The 21,182-nt window shown below is 36.8% G+C and overlaps 1 protein-coding gene across 10 annotated transcripts in view; it reads right to left on the reverse strand.

Moving 5' to 3' along the window:
• Positions 1 to 21,182, reverse strand: part of ADGRB3 (adhesion G protein-coupled receptor B3) — a 457,019-nt gene that overhangs the window by 231,705 nt on the left and 204,132 nt on the right. For all 10 annotated transcript variants that reach the window (XM_030489525.2, XM_030489532.2, XM_030489528.2 and 7 more), the window contains 3 exons: positions 20,926 to 21,027; positions 20,262 to 20,368; positions 1,707 to 1,901 (listed from right to left, as the gene is read on the reverse strand). In XM_030489525.2, the coding sequence (XP_030345385.1) occupies positions 1,707 to 1,901; positions 20,262 to 20,368; positions 20,926 to 21,027 (404 nt within the window). The remainder of the gene's footprint in view (positions 1 to 1,706; positions 1,902 to 20,261; positions 20,369 to 20,925; positions 21,028 to 21,182) is intronic.

Raw genomic sequence — 21,182 nt, forward strand, 5'->3', positions numbered from 1 at the left:
AGAGTATGGTAGCATATGACGTACACTTACATATGGGAAAATTTGGGCTTCTCAGAAATTGACAGTCAAGTTTGAACTGATGTGACTGAGCCAGGATTTCATTTTATATCAACAGAAGTTAGTAACAGGAAGATTGCTTAATATATCCACTGTGCAAAACATATGCTTAATTCTAAGTTCACTTACTTTCCTGAACATTCTGCATTGGTTTTAGGATTTTACCTTAGCTTGCAATTTGTAAATAATTTTTCTAACTTTTTTTTTTTCTTTTTGAGTTTCAGTGCCTTTTTTTTTTATCTGGGATTTAAAAGCTCTTGATATTTAGGCATCCTAACATGAAATACAGTTATTTCTTTGGTTTTGGAAATCCTTCCTTCTTTCCTTCACAATATGGCCTTTCCTCTTCACTTTAAAACGATTAATCAAAAATACTAAAATAGTACTAATCATTTTGCCAGGTTCTGTCAGAATACTATTACAAATTTTAGAAAGAGTTCTACATTGCTGAAGTGAACAGAACTTTTGGCACTGCCATTAGTGGGAAAAGAGTCAAATTCTCTCTAATCTATGTAAACTGCAAATGACCTGATCTGCTAACCCCATGAACAAAAGCACTTGTACTAAGCAGTTTCTTAAAGTTTGTTCTACCAGATTTCTGTAGTGGCTGTGAATCATGAAGTAACACTGGGCTATCAGATTGCTGAATGCATGAAAGAACTTCAAAAAATATTACTTTCAGCTGGCCAACAACAAATGTGGGTTTATTATGGAAGTTAATTTTTCTTTCTGCATAGAAACCCAAGAAAACTGAATATTAATAGCAGGCTCATGAAAACTTAACTCTGGAAAAATTGTCTTTTCCAAGATACCTCCCTTTATCTGCCTGTATGTATTCCAAAATGTATTTATAATCTATGCTTACCTTCACACAAATACGTACACATGACCTGCACCAATAACTTCATTAGTAATGTATGAATGATCATGAAGCTCTCTTTTTCATAAATAATATACAGATCTACCTTCTTGGTATTCTTTTTCAGTACATCTATAGTCTTTGAAAAATGTCTACAGTTCTCAGATATAGATGCACCAATATCCTGACCTAGCAATCCTGAGAAATACTTATTTTAATAAACACTACACGCTGAGTTGTACAGCCCATTATGCTCATGTAAGCATAGTAGCTTTAGCTCTGACAGTATTTTAATTGGCCTCTTGCACAAGAATTCTAATCTAACACATGAAATAGAAAATTCATATCAAAAGTACTATCCACCACTCCTGTGCACTTTTAATGAAGTTTATTTATTTGAACTGAAGAAGAAATGCCAGAATTACATAACTAAACACTGTGGATAGATTTTGAACTGAAATAAACTAGGACAAACAACACTAGTGAATTACTTAGTGCAAAAAAATACCAACACATCAATCAAATCAAACCTTGAAAGAAAAAGACACTAAAATAAATGTTGCAAAGAAAGAATTTTACATTTTTCACTTGCTGCATTGTTTGGGGTATTTCTCTCATTAAATGTAGCCAAGTCTTTTCTTATTTTACACTTCCACCTTAGTTTTATGTGAACAATGTTTATGTCTCTCATTCAGAATATTTCATTTCCTCGTGGATAAAATAGGTGACATGCAGTATACTGACATAAACTCCATCAATTGAAACATTGCCTTTACAATGTATCTCTTACCTGCACTCCATCAGACGCAGGGATATAGCTTGCTCTTTTAAATGTGTCTGTAACATTTCTGAGAATTTCCACAGAAATCAGAAGGTCCCCTGCATAAAAATTTTTCCTCTGAGTCAAATCCAGTAGTGTCTTGGTTACTTGGGACATGCCATCACCAGCCAGCACCCTCTGTCCCTTGGCAAGGTGCTCTTTAATCTGTACCAGAAGAACAAAATTAATATCAGAACCTACTTTACTGAGAAAAAGGTATGATAAAGTATAAATACAGACAAAAATATTAAATATTAAAGCTATTATAATGTTAAAAACATTCTAACAAAGTTCATAGTGTTAAAAAAAGGCAAAATAGTCTATGATGACAGTTATTACATTTATTAGAGAATCATGGATTTTATACTGAAAGATTCTGAAGTTTTCCTGTTTCACCCATTTGTTTCTCTTTGGACACCAACAATTTCTCAACATCTATGTTCTCAAAGAAACTTCATGGGCTGGACTGCGGCTTTAGTCTACTGCCATGATGTAGCAAGGAACAGCTGTACTACCAATGTTGCCACCCATTAAACAACTAAGGGCTCTGAAAAGGCTAAATGCTAAGGCAGTTGTTGTTATAGTCTCGTTCACTGTAGGAAGGCCAACTTGGCTAGTCAATACAAGAGTAATGGTTTATGGGGAAGCAGATTATGGTGCTCTCTTCTGTTAATAAAAGTGTTAACTTGCAGCAATCCTGTTTGTTTTTTCAGGAAATGCAAATCAAGTTATGAATTGCTCTTGTGTATCGGGCAAGAGAGAATACTTTAGTCGTAGCTGTCCCAGCAGATCTGTACAGGGTTAGTGTTAAAGGTAATCCAAAATGTATATACTGGTAGAAGAATCAGCTGAACTTGTGGATATGATTAATTCTTAAAGCTGACTCAGCCCTCCAGAAAGATGCATAGTATATCACAAAGATGTCACAAGGCCAGCCAAGGCTGAAAAAGAGTGCATGGTTTATACAACCTATTTTAAACATACATAGGAATTTATGTATAAAACCAAAAATTCTTCCAAATTGAATCTAAATTAAAGATAAATTACCTGAGACAGACCTCACTTTAAGCAGGAGGGCTGAAAAGAAAATTCTATACAACTGGCAACCAAAATGCTGACATCTCTGCAAATGTGTCTTCAATTATTTTTTTAACTTGGTGTTATTAATGACATATAGATGGAAGGATGACTAATGTAACATAATTTGATAATGAAGTGGAAGGAAGAGTGTAAAGATACTTTTCTCACTTCCAGATCTTGTCAGCCACCTTGTTTGGCTATGTGGGACTTCATTAGAAAGCAAAACAAAATAAAGCCCACCAAACCAAATAAAAAGATAGGATATATCATAAAAATAGTACATTTATTAAAAGAGTTCAAAATAACTTCCATGAAAGAAATGTAAAAAAATGCAATCATCATCTAACATACATACACAATCTAAATAAGGGTTTTTCCTGCTGTTGGGTCCTATTTTGGTTACATTCTGAACCAGTCTTGAGATAAACTAGATATATGAAACACAGCAGGGGCTGGGCAAAGTGGCTTCTTCAATTTATGTCTATGGCCTTAAGTCATCCTTCTAGCAGCTGGGGATTGTTATGGATGACAACAGGCTTTCCCAAAACCTAGAAATACTTAAGACTTGGAAGAACACCTGCCCACTGCAGCATGGACAGGGAATGAATCTACTCTATCCCATACAGAGGTACAAGCATAACTGTATGATCCAATACTAAAAAAAAAAAAAAACCAAAAAAAACAAACAAACAAACAAAAAAAATCGGTGGGTAGAATTGAGGCAGGTTTTTGGTGTTTTTATTTTAACAAATATTTCAGCAGAAATACCTCCCCCAGTCTTCAGAATACTGTAATAAGTAATTAGGCAAGAAGCTTGCTTGCAGAAATCCTTCTGTGTATTTTCTATTCATTTTAGAAGAAGGCTTTGAAAGTAATTTTATAGGAGAATAATAGTGGAGAAAAAGGTGTAAGAATGGAAGAAAATTCATTTGACTAAACTCAGGGATCTGATATTGTATGCATAACATTCTGAACTGCTTTCTTGGGAATAAGTGAAGGCAAGCAAAGCTTGATTCGTAATTTTTCCTGTGAAATGTTGCCATTTGCTGCTTCTGCTCACATGCTGTGTCTGGGTAGCAAGTTAAAAGGGCATCAGCTAACACAGTAACACAGAATAGTAGAACTTTTGCTGGAACTCGTCCAGCTCTTCACTGACCTCAGAGCATATTTCCAGATTTTGAGGATTTACAACATTCAATGTGTCTTTAGTGAAGCCCAAAAGACATACAACATAAAAGACAGTCCATAAAGCTGAACTTCCAAATCTAACATGTGCCTCAGGATGTACTGTTGGACAGACATCACTTGAAGGCAGAGCTTCAGAAAGAACAAAGATGTTCTTTTAATTTCAGTAACAGCAGCAACATGATCAGTCCTCACAAAAACTACTGTGCTTTTATGCTTGTTCAAAACACTAGCCGGAATGCTGTCAAACTATTTAGCATGCTATTTTATATTGCACTATTCTACTTCCTTTTGCTCCATCTCTATGTTCAATCCCCATTTGTTTTTCCATGCTCCCGCTAGACTCTAAAATCACATTTTAAAGAGGGCATGACCAATTTGTTGCTGGTTTTGTACCAGGCATAGCATACAGAAGTCTTGGTCTCAGCTGCTTTTGGAATGCAAATAATAAAATGATCATGGTTTTGGCTGTTTTTTAGGCTTTTGAGCAAGCAAAGTTCTGTTTTCAGTGAAAAATTTTACAGATCTGTAGCAGCAGAAGTGGGAGCTGTAGTGTACCCTTTAGTGCTCTCAGCAAGACATTTTGATTGCTTTTGGACACAATGATAAAAAAGGTCTAGCAAGTGCCTGCAATGTCAGAGGACTAAATTATTACACCTACTTCAGAAGTAGTCAGGGTTGTGGTATGGGTGGTTTAAAGTACCTCAGAATAATTGGCTGTTAAAATTACAGCTCAATTTGGAACTGTTTTTAAAAAAATGGCATACCCAGAAAGCTCAGCTTCCCAGCACAAGTACCCTTCTTCCCTAAGGCCACACCACTCATACACAGCTTTGTGAGCATCTTTTTTTCACCCTCTCAAGTTCCAGTTTCTTTCCCCGATCCTTAGCTACCCCACCAGACTCACACTGCCTTGAGTTAGACTAGCAGTATACCCTTAGAAGCAGCATAACAAAACAGAAGGTTGCAATGTATTTAGGTAAGGAGAAGTGGGTGAAAATTAGAGTTAGTTAGTAGAAAGTTTTGACTACAAATAAGCAAGCAAAGTACCGGGCAGGGTAAGAATTAACAGCCTCTTTAATTATCAGTTTATTACATAACGTATTTTCTTGTAAGAAAGCCTACACTGCTAAATGTGACTTTAAAATCACAGGCCATTCACTCAGTTGGTAGCTGGTACGACACTTTTAAAGACAATGAAGATATCCAGATTAGTATGAGTTGGAGGTAGTGGATTACTTGGACATCTACCACAAAGATCTTTCAGTGTGAAAATACAGAATACTCTCATGAGTAATTAGTATGTTTTTCTCACCATACTGCTTATTTTCTATGCTATGGTCACTGTGGTATTATGCACTGCCCAAGAAAGCTGTTTTGGTCACCACTGTAGAGCCTTGTAGTTCTCTGTGAAGGTCATTTTTTAGTGGTCTTACAGGCAGGCTCGTTAAAAATAAAGTTTATGAGCCAAGAGATCGCGAAATGAAGCAGCTGTTAAAGTGATACTTCAGTTGTCATCCCAACCTCTAGCCGCCTGCGCTATATGGCTGCATACTTGAAAAATTACTGAGATGTTTAACTGGACTTTGACTCAGGGTCCAACTGCCTTTGTCCCTCAATTTATCAGAAAGTATGATATAATAAAAATGCCTCTTTACAAAGTCAGAGCTCCTAGGTCTCTGCATTGGAGTACAAATTTATTACTGCATAATAATTGCTGCAAACTTAACAGCTAGACATGGTTTAAAAGGACAGAAAACAATGAACCCTCAAGAAACCTATAAAAGATTGAAAAGAATGATTAATTTGAAGAGTAACTACACCATCATCTTTTGTTCATTGTTTTTCAAGATGATGTTGGATTCATGGCAAGGTATTACTAATGATGTCATTAACACATTTTATGGTAGTGGGGCCTAAAAGAACTCAAATTAGGAAGCCTTATATAGAAGCGAGGGAAGACAGTTTGAAATAAAAATTTATCCTGAAATTGCTCTTAATCTGCAAACCACTTTGCTTTGCACTTTCACAACCCAACACTATTTTGTAAAATATTTTTCATAATGCTCTTAAGATGCAGCACAGGAAAGAATATTCACATCACAACTATAACATGATGTCATTTTGAGAAAGCTCTTCCTTTCAGATATGAGAAAAACTTCATTACAGGGTGTTTTCTTCTGATTATCAGCAGACAGTCTTTTAACTATTTTAGTGCAGAATCTAGAAGTTTCATTTACTTTCACTTAATATAATTAATTATTTACAATGTATTTATTTTCAGGCTGTTTCAGTGTTCAGGAATATTATTTAATCTGTCTTTTAAAAGAAACAGAGTAGGTCTAAAGATACAGCTATGTATGTTCAAGTATGTATCTGAATGTTTATAATCTAATGTTGTGTAAGAGTCTTTTTCCTTTTCTATACACTCAACATTTTATGAAGGAGATTGTTAAAGCAATACAGAATAATTTTTCACTTTGTCATCAGTGAAATTAGTTAGTAGTCTCAGTCTAGATCATGATAACATAGTAATAAATAAATAGTATCTGCAGAGAGGAAGGAAATCACATATTCCCTTTCCTTATAATAGAAAAGGAAAAAGTAATTGTGTTAAGAAAGATTAAGGATATATATTAAAGAAAACTTTTCAACTGTAAAGGAAATAATGTACCATGGTTTACCTGAATAGACTATGCAGTTTTCCATGTGGGAAGCCTTAATAACAGTCAAGAACAACAAAATGCTGGAATAATGCAAGTATAGCTGATTCTGATGGGACAGAAGTTTGGGCTGGATGATCTTACGAAATTCCTTCCAGTTCTATAATTCTGTAACAGGTCCCTCTAAATATTCTGAAACCCATACTAAAGCCTCCTCTAATTTACCTGAACCATAAATGTCAAAGTTTAAGGAGTGCCCTGAAACCAAACTTTTACCACTGTCATGGTATGCAATCTGCTGCACCAAATTTCTGCAGATACTGTGCTGCAATCTGCCCCTGTGCACTCTGCTGAAATCACTGCAACCCTGTGCTTTAAGGAACTTATTCCAAATTTGCATTGATGAAGAGAAAAATTAGGATTGTTTTACTATATACAAACAGTTGTCCCACTGTCATATGCTTCTAAATTTTCTTAGGCAAAATACTCCTCAAAACTGTTATTTTCAGAGAAAAGCCAGCTTAATCACAGAGAATCCTGTGCTGCTCTAGACATTCATCTCAGGCAAACTAAATCTCTGCACAGACGTCAGAGAAGCAGTATGTGCTCTTCTATATGTGATGAGGTGATTGAAGAATCTTTGAAAAAAAATAAAAATCTAGTATCTGTGGAAGTCTAACATGTTTTTAGAAAAAGAATGTGACCAGCTCAGAGGTATGCTTGGTTCTTTCCATACCCTCTTTCTCTACACTCTTTCACAAGAAGACTTCTATTATTTTGCTCAAGATATTTTCTTTTTTTTTGGCCATTTTAAATGATTCCATACCTTTTTTTTAAACCATCATCATCAGTATTATCAGTCATTCTAGTCCTTGAGGTATAACCACCAATTAAATGACAGAAAAGAGAGTAACAAATGCCTCTAGGGATGAGAAATGAGTAATCATTAAACAGATCACTTCTTTTGGTGGTTTTTTTTTTATTTAATTTCTTTCTTATCACTGTTTGTTGACCAGGATTTCTATTATTGTTTTATTAAGTACTGCTATTAAATGCTTCAATTATCTGTGATTAAATCCTGCTCACGTTGGCATGCTGTGTGAGAGATCTTCTTGTTATTATTGTTGTTTCCTTTTTTAACCAGAGGGCATGTCTTCAAGATTTGTGTTATCTATGTATAATGTAACATGACAAGAGCAAGAGTTGAGAGGAAAAGAGAATGACGACTCTGACAGGGTTGTTTTCATTCTATGACAGGTAAAGTCTCCTGGCTCTCCACACTCAATAGCTGAGGTTGAGGGGGTGGCGAAGGGACATGCTACAAATGATTTGTCTTTCTTTTATTATAGTATGTGGTCATCCAGGTAAGTATGTGACCCTAAAACTTAAAGCTCTGATTAAATGCTTCAATTTATATGTTTATTTGATTTTAACCAATTTCTGGATTTACTTGATTTTTTGTTTCTATAGAGTTCTTCCAATGATATTCACTTTTGTTTGCAGGGCAAACCAGCGTGGTTTCTTCAAGAGAATTAGCATTATTTGGAGCCCTAATTTCTGCGTGGGAGTACAGCAATAAGTAGTAGAGCAAAAGAAAAATCTTTTGTGCCTCACATACTTAAATCTGAGCCTAAACATGGTGGGGGAATACAGCAAATGAAGTAGTGGACAAAAAACCAGGGGAATGAATGTAAGTGTAAAGTGCTGTGACCACTTCTTTGCCTCTAGCTGTCTAGCCAAATTCTTGCAGTCATTCTGCAGCTATGTTGGAATGAAGGTTCCTGCAGTTCTCATAGACTTCAAGGGAAAAATTAGATTAATTCTTTCTTTTTTGAGCTCTTAAATGGCTGTCATCTCTTGTTTTACCTCTGGTCATACCCTAGTCAGTTCACCTGTTGGCTGCACTGTTGGTTGGTTTGGAATATCAATGCAATGAGGGAACGCAGCTCTTGCTGCAGCAGCAGACACAGCAGCAGCAGCAGAAACCAGAGGAGCACATTTCATTTAACAGAGATTACTCTTCGGTAAACCAGACATGGAAAGATGATTATGGCTGCTGAGAAGATAGTGGGGACCTTTCTTGAATTTAACAAGTGGAAATCGTTGACTACTAAAAAGAAAATATGCAAAAGCAGAAAGGAAGAAAAACAACTTACATGGTTGAATTAAGTTGTGATGTGCTTAAGCAGAAAACCAGGTAAATGTTTGGGGAAAACATTGTATAGCATCTCTAAGATTGAGATGCATGTAATATGTTGGTGAGATCATAAAATCGTTTAGGTTGGGAAGTACCTTTAAGATCATTGAGTCTAACCAGTAATCTAACACTGCCCAGTCCACCACTAAACCTTGTCTATCAGTGTCATATCTATGTGTCTTTTAAATATCTCCAGGGATGGTGAATCCTCCAGCTCCCTGGGCAGCCTGTTCCAATGGTTGAAGAAGTTTTTCCTAATATCTAATCCAAACCTTCCCTGGCACCACTTGAGACCCTTTTCTCTTGTCCTATCACTTGTACTTGGGAGAAGAGACCGACACCCACCTCGCTACAACCTCCTTTCAGGTAGTACTAGAGAGTGATAAGTTCCCCCCGAGCCTCCTTTTCTCCAGGCTAAACAACCTCAGTTCCCTCAGCCACTCCTCATGAAACTTGTTCTCCAGACCCTTCACGAGCTTTGTTGCCCTTCTTTGGACCCTCTCCAGCACCTCAATGTTTTTCTTGTAGTGAGGACCCAAAACTGAATACAGTATTCAAGGTGCAGCCTCACCAGTGCCAAGTACAGGGGGATGATCACTGTCCTGGCCCTGCTGGCCTCACTATTTCTGATACAGGCCAGGATGCCATTGGCCTTCTTGGCTGCATGGGCACAAGCTGGCTCATGTTCAGCAGCCACCAATCAGCACCCCCAGGTCCTTTTCCACCAAGCAGCTTTCCAGCCACTCTTCCCCAAGCCAGTAGCATTGCATGGGGTTGTTGTGGCCCAAATGTAGGACGTGTTACTGAGCCTTGTTGAATAGCATACAATTAGCCTTGGCCCATCAATTCAGCCCAAACAAATCCCTCTGTAAAGCCTTCCTACCCTCCAGCAGATCAACACTCCTGCCCAACTTGGTGTCATCTGCAAACTGAGGGTGCCCTCGATCCCCTTGGCCACGTCACTGACAAAGATATTAAACAGAACTGACCCCAATACTGAGCCCTGGGGAACACCACTTGTGACTGGCTGCTAACTGGAATTAACTCCATTCACCACAGCTATTTGGGTTTAGCCATCCAGCCAATTTTTTTACCCAGCAAAGAGTAGACCCGTCAAAGTCACAAGTAGCCAGCTTATCCAGGAGAATTCTGCGCCAAAGGTTTTGCTAAAGTCTGGGTAGAAAAAATCCACAGCCTTTCCATCATCCACTAAGCAGATCATCTTGTCATAGAAGGAGATCAGGTTAGTCAAGGAGGACCTGGCTTTCATCAACCCATCCTGACTGGGCCTGATCAACTGGTTGTCCTGTCTGTGCCACATGATGGCACTCAATATGATCTGGTTCCATAACCTTCCTTGGCACCAAGGTCAGACTGACAGCCTGGTAGTTCCCCAGATCCTCCTTCCAGAACGTCTTCTAGATGGACATCACATTTGCTCACTTCCAGTCAACTGGGATCTCCCTGGTTAGCCAGGACTGCTGATAAATGGCTGAAAATGGCTTGGTGAGCACTTCCGCCAGCTCCGTCCATACCCTTGGGTGGATCCCATCCAACCGCATAGACTTGTGTGTGTCTAAATGGTGTAGCAGGTTGCTGACCATTTCTCCTTGGATCATGGGGGCTTCATTCTGCTTCCTGTCCCTGTCTTCCAGCTCAGAAGGCTGGCTACCTGGAGAACAACTGGTCTTACTATTGAAGACTGAGCAAAGAAGGCATTAAGTATCTCAGCTTTTCCTCATCCTTTGTCACTATGCTTCCCCTCACATCCAATAAATGATGAAGATTCTCCTTAGCTCTCCTTTTGCTTTTAATGTATTTAAAGAAACATTTTTTATTGTCTTTTACAGCAACAGCCGGATTAAATTCTAGTTGGGCTTTGGCCCTTCTAATTTCCTCCTTGCATAACCTCACGACATCCTTGTAGGCCTCTTGAGTTGCCTGCCTCTTCTTCCAAAAGTCATAAATTCTCTTTTTTCCCTGAGTTCTAGCCAAAGCTCTCTGTTCAGCCAGGCTGTTTTGAGGTGCATATTTATGTTGGTGGGATCGAGCACTGTAATTTCATGAATGGAGAAGGTACCACAGTGGCTTTAAACATATTTCACTCTTCTGATTCTAAGCTGCTCATTTTTAGTGCCTATTGTAATATACAGTTATAAAAAAAGCAGCCATTCACTTGGGATAAAGCAGTTGGTTTCTAGCCTACATATTTCATATAAGTGGCTGAAGTATAAGGTTGTTTCCTCTACTTGGCAAAGTGCATATTTATTTACACAGAGTAAAGCAGATCTGTTAGGAGATAGAGAAAGCAACAGTAACTTTATAACAAGGTATTTAAAGCACTCAAACATCCAACATTTCAGTCCATACAATAAGTTTGGCAGGGCAAAGCAGTCAGAGCTTTCTCAAAACCAAGTAAGTGCCCTCATCATCAAGCAAACAGCAATACAGAAGTCATTAGCTTTTATCTGAAGATTTAATCTTCTCCCAGGCAGAATGGGAAAATATTAGTGAGGCAGGGGAAAACTGTTGCCTGCCATAATCTCTTGATCAGTTGCTTTCTGATGTGAGAGAAAACAGTTTGCTGTGCTTCTGTCAAGAATTGCAGGTGACAAAACAGAGTTGGCTCCTGCCAATTCTGGGCTTACCATGGAGGCAAGGTAAGGAAAGCAGATCATTTACCAATACAACTTCATTGCCCATCAAAGGCTGCAAAGGTGAAGAGCTGGCAAATACCAATATAAGGATAGACTGAAGCAGAAAAAAATGTTGCTAACTGAGGCCTGTACATTCAGATCGATGAAACTAAGCCTGGTTGCCTTGCTCTGCGGCTATATAAAAAGAAGTGAAGCAGTAAACTAGCAAAAAAGGAGCAGTAAATTTTTTAGGAGGAAGCCTTTCATTCCCCAGAGTATAGCAGTCATTTCAGTGAGGAGTACATGGACAGGCTGATATGCTGCCCTTGTAATACGATTTGGAAAAACAAAATCATCTCTAATGAGCTGCAGCTGAGCAAATCATTATTCACCTCAGAGTTCTTTTTATCAAATTATATTTTAGCCAAGCACTTGCAAAATGTGAATAACGCTGCTGTGGAAAAAGGGGAAACAAAATTACAGTATGAACTAGAAGCAGCAGAAATGCATTTTTATGGCCATATTATCAGTTTGATATGCAAAGATTCACCTGCATAAGTTCCTATAATCCTTCAGAAGTGCTAATATCTTGACACCAATGTGATATTTCATATGTAGATATTTCCATATTAACTCTCAAGAGTTAAGAGGTTTTCTGGTTTTCCAACTTCTTTCTGATAGAAAAGCAGCTCAAGCGCACAAATGCATGTTTGTTTTAGGTGCTATATCACTCAAATTGGCACAAATTAGTACCTTATTTTTATCAAAGCAACTAAATGTAGAATTTAATCATCCAGGTTTAAAAACTGTGCTACATAGGTTTAGAAAATGGGCTGTATAAGTAGAGCTTTTCTGATAATATTGGAGATGACCTTCAGAACCAGTGGCTTGATGACAGGCTTTAATCTTCGTCAATATTTATGAGCGTAGTACAAATCTCATCCAAACCAGAGTGTCCAAAAGCTTTAGAGGAAGTCTCACTTTAGGTGAAAGGGCTATTCCAGTGTGTGGTGAGTCAGTGATATATTACCCTCATATTTTAAGTAGATCCCTCACAAAAATATCTTTTTTTTCAATTCAATAAATCCTATAACTTAGAATACCTGCATAATAGTAGAAAATAGAAATAGCCCTGTATATTCAAGTATTATTTTCTCCATTTACACAAAATCAGTTTCTAATACTCTGTGGTAAGATCTTGTTCATTAACAGTTTTCATTAAAATTGGTCATGCAGGCTTCAGATATTGATTTCATAGAGAGCTCATAAGCTATGAAACATCATTCCTCTTCCTTACAAACTATTTTAATCTCATTTTCATTTGCCGCATTAGCTCTGATTCATGTCTCTTGTTTCTTGGGTTTGATTTTTTTTGGGGGGAGACTAGTTTCTTTGTTTCGGTCAGGGTTTTTTCTTTTTTGTTTTGTTTTGTTCTGTTTTGGCTTTTGTTTGGTTGGGGTTTTTTTCCTTTTTTTTTGTAGATGTCTATCATCCATAAAATGAATTAAGAATATTGAAGAAGCCTTTAAGTTTGAAGCAGTTGTTCATACAAATGATGATGTAGGATACTCCTAATGCTGGGGTCTTACTTCTTAGTCTTCTTGCTTGTAGCATACCAAATTTGATGGGCTTCAACAGGGGATGAAAATGTAATTAACTCTTATCTGAGGCCTTTTTTCTCTGGGATACCATCTGAGGTAGGCCTGTGGGCTCCTAATCACTGATTCTGTTCTTAATCCTGCAGTCACTCACATCCAGTCACAGAACAAATAGTTGAATGTCTTAGTCTCAGGAAAGATTTTACCCTGTTTATACAAATGAACAAAAAAAACCCCCAAAACAAACAAAGCACCAAAGCAAATTTCTCATCAGGTCAAATCCACTTGAGGTTTGCTGGTTGAAACTTGAAAGAACATGAGGATTGAAAATTAAAAAAAGAAAAAAAAAAGAAAAATTTTGGAGAATGCGTTCTCCATTACCTTTTACAGGAAGGACTAGATATCTTCCTATGAGAGATATGGTAGTTCAAGAAGAGGTCATGAAATAAGTCTTGCTTATTAAGCATGACAGCCCCCTTCTGGATTGAACATTTAGAAATCAATAAAGACCAAACCAGAAATTAGATATTATGAGAACAATTGTTGCAGCAAGAACAATTAATAGCTCACTAATATACAGTTGAAATGCTATAAATTAAAAAAAATTAGAAAGACTAAATTTGAAGTTTGGTTTGTCTCAAGGTATCAATTACACAGCCCAGCTGGCTAGATTGTGGAAACCAAAATACATACATGCACTTTATTTACTTTGTGCCACAAGATTCACTTTACAATCTGTAATGCTAAACCTAACTTGACAGTGTGTTCAGTCAGTGGAGTTGTGCAATGTCTGATCTATTTACAAAATTTCAGGTATGCAGAATAATTCTTTAGAATATTTTGGAGATATCTTTCTTTTATGAAAACATATCTCAGAAAATAGCAGTCCAAATTAACTAGGAACTAGCTAAAGTAAACAATTTTAGATAAAATAACTAGGTAGATCATTTCTTCCTTCCAGATCAAAAGAAGATAACAAGCAATGAAGAGAATACTTCATAATATTATACATTCTAAATCTGGGTCATTAGATCATCATCTAATCTGTCTTTCTCTACATAACAGTCCATTAAGCTACCAACAGATACTCTTTAAAGATATTAAAATATACAAGTTAGACCAAAGCTGTTTAGTTTTCAGAAAATGGAAGTATTTGCCAAAGTTAGAAAGAAAGAATACATCCATAACTTCTTCTACAGCAGTAACTGATTTGGTAAAATGGTCTGAAAACTCAAACTATGTCTATCCCACAGAGAGGAAAAAAACCTTCAAATTTTGAGAAAGCAAGGAAATTTCTCCCTCTTAACTAAAATCTGGTGATGAGTATGTGACCAAGAACTATCCAGAAGGAACTGAAGAAAGGATATCCCCTGCCACTAGATCTTACTTAACCTTACTTCACCTCCATCCACAATATAACAGACACTTGGAAGACTTACTTTGCTGTAATTTCCTCTTTCTTAAGAACACATTTCACAGCTTGTGCATTATTGGGCAAAATATTCCTCCCTAGCTGCAGAGATGACTGCTAACAGTGCTGAAACACCATGCTTGGCTAAGAGCGTTTTCTTAATGCAAAGCTGCAGGCACTGCAAACACACTAGGGTAATACAAGAAATTCAGAACAAAAAGTGATATATAATCTGCAATGTTTCTTTTTCTGTTCATCAAGTTACTGCTTGATTCTCTAGGCCATGATTCCAGAAGGCAAGGCATACCTATTTACCACTTTGCATTTTCCACTTATAGTGCTTTAGTAAGAACAATTGTAATTAGATTCCGTAAGTATTAGTATTAGAGCTAACTAAATAATTTCTCAAGGGTTTATTTCATGGATTTTGGTATTTTTGTCCTTTAATTTGTTCAGTGAATAATTTTTCATATTAGTCAATTAGGTGTATAAGCTGGTCAAATAGTATTTATTGAATTCATTTGATGACTGATTTGTACCAAATGTTGGACAAATTATTCAGAACTAATTGGTTCCATTATTCAAAATGATCTAATTATCATACCTAGTCTTAAAAGGGACCTGTATTCATAGTGCACAAGGTAAATTAAACTAATGAAAGTACAGGCTGTACGTTTGTGGCATAGCTGAAGTGCATCATCCTCTTAACTGCCTTTACTGAAGCTCCTACACATGAACTGTGTAGGGCACAGTGCCCTTGAAAGATGTAAGCTGACTGTCAATCTCCACAAGCTAAACCATTCCCCTTCACTGTTTCATCATATTCCAGTGAATAGTCTCTTCAGAGGCCTTGTAGTTATTATATTTTTACAATGCTAGGGATTTTGTGCTGTCATATGAAGTGAGATCATTAAGAAGGAACAGTGGCTAGGCGCTAACTCAGATGACCACAGGTAAATTTCTTGCTTAATTAGTCTCACTCAGTTCTCCATAAACAAAAAATGGAGATGGAATAGACCCTGATATCAAGCATATGTTAAGCAGATATGTTAATTAAAGATTCTGACTTACTCTGAAACTGTTACAACAAAATATTAAGTACAATATCGACAAGTATCAAAAAGTGGAAAACCCTGATTTCTTTTGAGGTGCCAGTATCCTGCATCTGAAGTGCCAGTGCATGCCTATTGGAGTAGAAGCAGTAATTCTGCGTAGCACATTCTGTAAGTGTCTGGCAAAAGAGCTAAATTATTCATGGTGCTGGGGGTTATGAGCAAAGTATATTATCTTTAGCATAACAAGTGTATTTTCAACTTTACTGACTCTTCATCTTTGCAAACAGGCTTCCAAATGGATTTTGAGATGAAAAGATAGTGCCATTTTAGTATGATTTGCATAACTGCCATATTGGTTTCCATAGACATCTTGACTCAAGCTGAAGAACACACAGAGTAGCTGAGTTTCTGATACTTTAATACCGCTTATTAATGGTTGAAATTTGTCCTATATCACTTCCAGGTGAGTAATAGAGAAAAACGTACAAATACAAGAAGCTTTGTGCATGAGGCAATGAACCTACTCTAGGTACATATAGTAAGGAAACAGTCTTCAGGAGTCAACTACCTGTGGTTATGTGGCAAAATTCTACGCTATATATAGCATAGAATTCTGGCTTAATGAGAACTGCTCAAAACCTGTGTTAACATTTCTAGGAAAAGGTTATCTTTACGAAGAATGAAAAGTTCATACTGATGTTAGAGTGGAAGTCTATGAATTAACTTTTCAGGATTTCTGCCTTCTGTGAATTTCCAATTTTCCAGAATCATGGGAGTCACAGAATCACAGAATCATATAATCATAGAATGAACTAGGTTAGAAAAGACTTTTAAGATCATCAAGTGCAACCATCACCCCAGGACTGCCAAGTCCACCACTAAACTATGCCACTAAGGTTCACTAAAAATCTGTATGTTTTTTGGAACACTTCCAGGGACAGTGATTCCACCACTTCCCTGGGGAGCCTATTCAAATGCCTGACTACCCTTTTGGTGAAGAAATTTTTCCTAATATCCAATCTAAACCTCCCCTGATGCAGCTTGAGGCTGTTTCCTCTTGTCCTATAACTTGTTACTTGGGAGACGAGACCAGCCACTTCCTTGCTCTATCCTTCTTTCAGGTAGTTATAGAATCATGGAACAGATGACGTTGTAAGGCATCTCTTGAGGTCATCTAGTCCAATCCCCCAGCTCAGACAGGGTCACATAGAACGGGTTGCCCAGGACCATGTCCAGACAGCTTTTGAATGTCTCCAGGGATGGAGACTCCACAACTACTCTGGGCAACCTGTGCCAGTGCTCAGTCACTCTTACAGTGAAGAAGTGAAAAAGTGTTTCCTGATGTTCAGAGAGGACCTCCTGTGTTTCACTTTGTCTCCAATGCCTCTTGTCCTGTCACTGGGTACCACTGAAAAGAGCCTGTCTCTGTTTCCCTTGTACCCTCCCTTCCAGTACCTATATACATTGATAAGATCCCTCCTTAGCCTTGCCTACTCTAGGCTCAACAGTTCCAGATCTCTCAGTCCTTCCTTGTAGGAGCGATGCTCATCTTAGTGGCCCTTTGCTGTACTTGCTCCGGTAACACATATACCCTTGAACCTCTCAACTTATAGTCCAAGCTGCCCAAATATAAGGTGTTTCTACTATAAAAAGAGTAAATACAGGTAAATAAAATAGCCATGGGAATATTGTCTAGCCCTGAGGCCAACAAACATATACAGCTTGCAATCCTCGTGTTAAACTCGCTTTGCCTTTCTGTTCCAGAAAACAATGGTTTTATTGCCTGGTGGAAATGGTCTCTCTGCCATGCTATCCTCTAAAGGATGCTAGGGATTGTTTGGCAGGGTGCTCACTGGTATGGTCTTAAAGCATGTCAGGGAGTGTGCTAACAGATAAACAGTTAAACAGTGTTAATGAGTGCAAGGGCAGTGTTTAAGCTTAAGCAGTCCTCGTGTTTAGTTTATCTACTAGTATAACTGTAAGCTTCCAGTTCAGAAATTGTGTAGCCAGGTTAGCAGGGTCTGTGGCCAAGGCGGCATTCTCTGGCTCCCAGCATATGAAATGCTTTTCTTTAGAGAGTATGTGCTTGGGCACAGCCCCATGTGAATTCAACTATATGACTTCTGGGCTGTTTCTGGAACATATGTGGCTTGTTTGGAGGGCAAAGAAGCAGGTACCTGTCTGCATTCCTCCAGGTGGGCGTATTTTAATGTATTAAGTATTTTACGTATATCAACTGCTTTAATTCAACTTTAGAAATATCATTTTTGAAGACTATGCATCTATTTTTGTTTTACGTATTTCAGGTAAGAAATGAAAGGGATTCAGCTCAGACTCAGACTTTACAGGAACATTCACAGAACTGAGTTACACCCTCACTACTCCTGGTCTGAGTTGGTAAAATAACTTTATTGGTAAGTTAAGCACACTGAGGCATCTCACAAATGCTTTCATAAGCACAGATATTTATTATAGCAACACCGTCTGTCAGCAGCTTCCTTATAAAGCCCTATTTTCAGGGATTTATAGAGCAGACATATGTATCGTGGGGGGACAAGCCTACATTTGCAGTGCGATGACCTTATAGGTCTTTACCTCTATTTTCTACAATTCTTTAAATAAGTTGTGCTGTTCACTTTGAGAAGGAGTAAGATATAAACCAAGATGATTTTCTTTGTGAACAGCTCCAAAGTGTAAAAGAAATCCACTTTTCTCCTTTAATTTTTATGCATATAGGCAAGACTGAATGATGTTTAGATGCTTGTGCAATTTTAAAGAAGCTTTAGCTATTTTTAAATGTTCTTTGGCAAAAGATTATTTCACAGTGTGGTCTAATCATACTTAATTTTTAGAAAAAAAAAAAGAAGTATAGAAAAATAGATAAATCTGATCTGGCTTAGAAATGTCTTCCTTTGTCCACCAATGACCCCTTCCTGCCAGGCAGATTTGCAGCTCTTCGAAAAATATCAGTGCCTCACCAAAAGTTAGCCAGGTAAGTCAAACCACTGAATAACATGAAAGAGCTTTTCCCACTGTTTGAGTTGCTTATGAAAGACTTTTAGCAATAACATAAAAAGAAAAGCCTGAATATCAATACAGAATCAATGACATGAGGATCAATGCTATGAATAAATGTTGATATGAGATTTGAAAAGGTAAGAGCAGATGAACAAAACTCTAAAAGGACCATCTTCTCACCATGCAGGTCAAGATGACTAAATACTTCAAAATATTTCAAAATCCTTTAAATATTTCAGAAAACTGTAATATTTAAACGCAAAAAAAAAAAAAAAAAGGAAGTGATTTGCTTAACTAACTTTGAAATATCTCAATGTTTCAATCACAAAAAGTGATTTTTTTGATCTGCAATATGACATTATTAGTATTTAAAGCTGTGTATATATATACATTGCCTGCAGTCATTGTCATTGCTTTTATTACGCTATTTACCAAAATAAAGACTCTGAGTAAATGAAATACAAATATATTGTGGTCAATGCCCACAAAGTATGTTCCAGCATAGTATATGCAGCTGTTGCAAAATAACAAAATATCAAAAATACAAAATGCAAAATATTTACAGCCAACTTAATGTGCTTTAACATGAACACTAAAGAAATAGAACAATATGCAGACAGCTATATAAAATAGGAAAGTTTCTTTTCAGTAGGGACTTTATTCTATGTTATTTTAAAAGTAATGCTTGCTTTGGCTTACCCTGAAAATAATCCCAGGCCTCAATTAAACTGGAATCTAATGAAACAGAAATGCAGCTCAAACAAATTTATCAAAATGTCCTCTATCTGGCAAGTCAGATTTAGGGAATGACAGCCAGGCTACTACTTTTCAAGCCACCAAAGATTTTTAGACATGCTACAGAAGTGCTCCTCTGCTAAAAGATAAACGGAGCAGTGGCCTTTGGAAAAGGAGGCAGAGTAATAAGAATGTCAGCAAAATATATCAGGTAGGCAAAACTCATTGTCCATGAGTCTTCTTCAAAGAAGCTCTTCCCACAAATAGTATTAACCTGGCTGAATGCTTTGGCTATGGAAATAGAATGTAAAGAATATATCACAGTAGTATATTTATAATGCAATATATACAATGTATTACATCTATGCATATAAACATACTTAGGCAGTAGATAAATGTATAAGGCATATGCTGTGCAACTAAATTTTTGTTAAGCATACTAAAACCCCCCATAATATTTCTTCATCTAGAGCAGTAGCTTTAAGCTATAATCATTTCCTATCATTACATTTGAAGGTGAAGTTATAAATTTGATAACAAAGAGAATATTATTTCTGACTTCCTAGTGTGCAATTAAAGAATTCAAGGTATGCTAAAATTACTCAGCAGGTCACTCTTCCAGTACATCTCATTTACTCCTATCTCACTTTCTAATAGACCAAAATATGTCTCACCTTTGACCTCTATAAAAATTTCATAGTGGACATGAAAGAAGGGAATCCGATTAATTTTTCCATTTTTTACAGTAAGACAAAGCTTTTTTCACTCAAACACCAGAAATATATAACATCAGAGTAATATATATTAATATAAATTATTCTTTCTCAGGTTTATTTTCCTCCTGGCAGTCATTATCAGAAATTTTACTTGAAAGTAAATAAGTATTTTCACACCAATGATTAGTAATGAATAAACAGAGCAAGTACTAAAGCTGGCTTTGCACCTACTGAATGCTGCAAGTGTCTGTACTCATTTGATATGCATCTAGCAAAGCTTGGATGTTCCCAGAAGGCCACTCCATGAACACTGAGAGAGCAGCGTCTGCTAGTGGTGCCTGTAAGTCACAAAGACAGAAAATATTTATATAAGTGAGAGCAATTGGAAAGAATGAACTTATTTAAACTATATTCCATGCTATTTCAAAAGCACAAAGAGAAACAATTTTATGCAATGATTATCAGTATATAGACAATAGTAGTACAAGATCCTGAAACACATTTCAGTGTTCACTTGGTGGGGTTTTAGCAGGGTTTTCTTAATTACAAAGATTTTTATGTTTTGCTTCACTTTCACTTTGCCTGATAGGTCCTGTCAAATTGATTTGTTCTGAGCTTTTTCTCTGTGGCTATAATGCATATATGTATGTGTATACATATATATACACACACCACAGAGACCCACGCATATATGTAAGCTATGAGAGAAAGAGTATATGAACATGTATATACTATATTTATATATGTACAATATAAATATGTGTTTCATATAGATATATTCATACATATGCATATATACATATGTACAGGAGTCTAGTAATGATTATGTCTAGAACACAATGCAAAAGATATCTCCTTTTTTTTAGCTTCATAAAATTTCAAAGTAATACTGTACCTGTGGCATTGAGAGGACATCGATTGAATGCCATGTCCCCAGCTGGGGTCCTTTTCCACACCATTGACATCAAATAGTCTTCAGGACATATTTCGTATGGTGCTGCCATTTAGAAATGAGAATTTAAATAGAAACATTAACATTAAAAAGATACTTTATATCAGAAAAGTATGTCTCCAATCTTACCCTAATTTTTCCTGAGATACACATGTTAACATAATTTGGTTTAATTTTAAGAATGAAGTACAAAAATGCAA

This window comes from Strigops habroptila, chromosome 6, assembly GCF_004027225.2.
Source record: "Strigops habroptila isolate Jane chromosome 6, bStrHab1.2.pri, whole genome shotgun sequence".
Classification (NCBI taxonomy): domain Eukaryota; kingdom Metazoa; phylum Chordata; class Aves; order Psittaciformes; family Psittacidae; genus Strigops; species Strigops habroptila.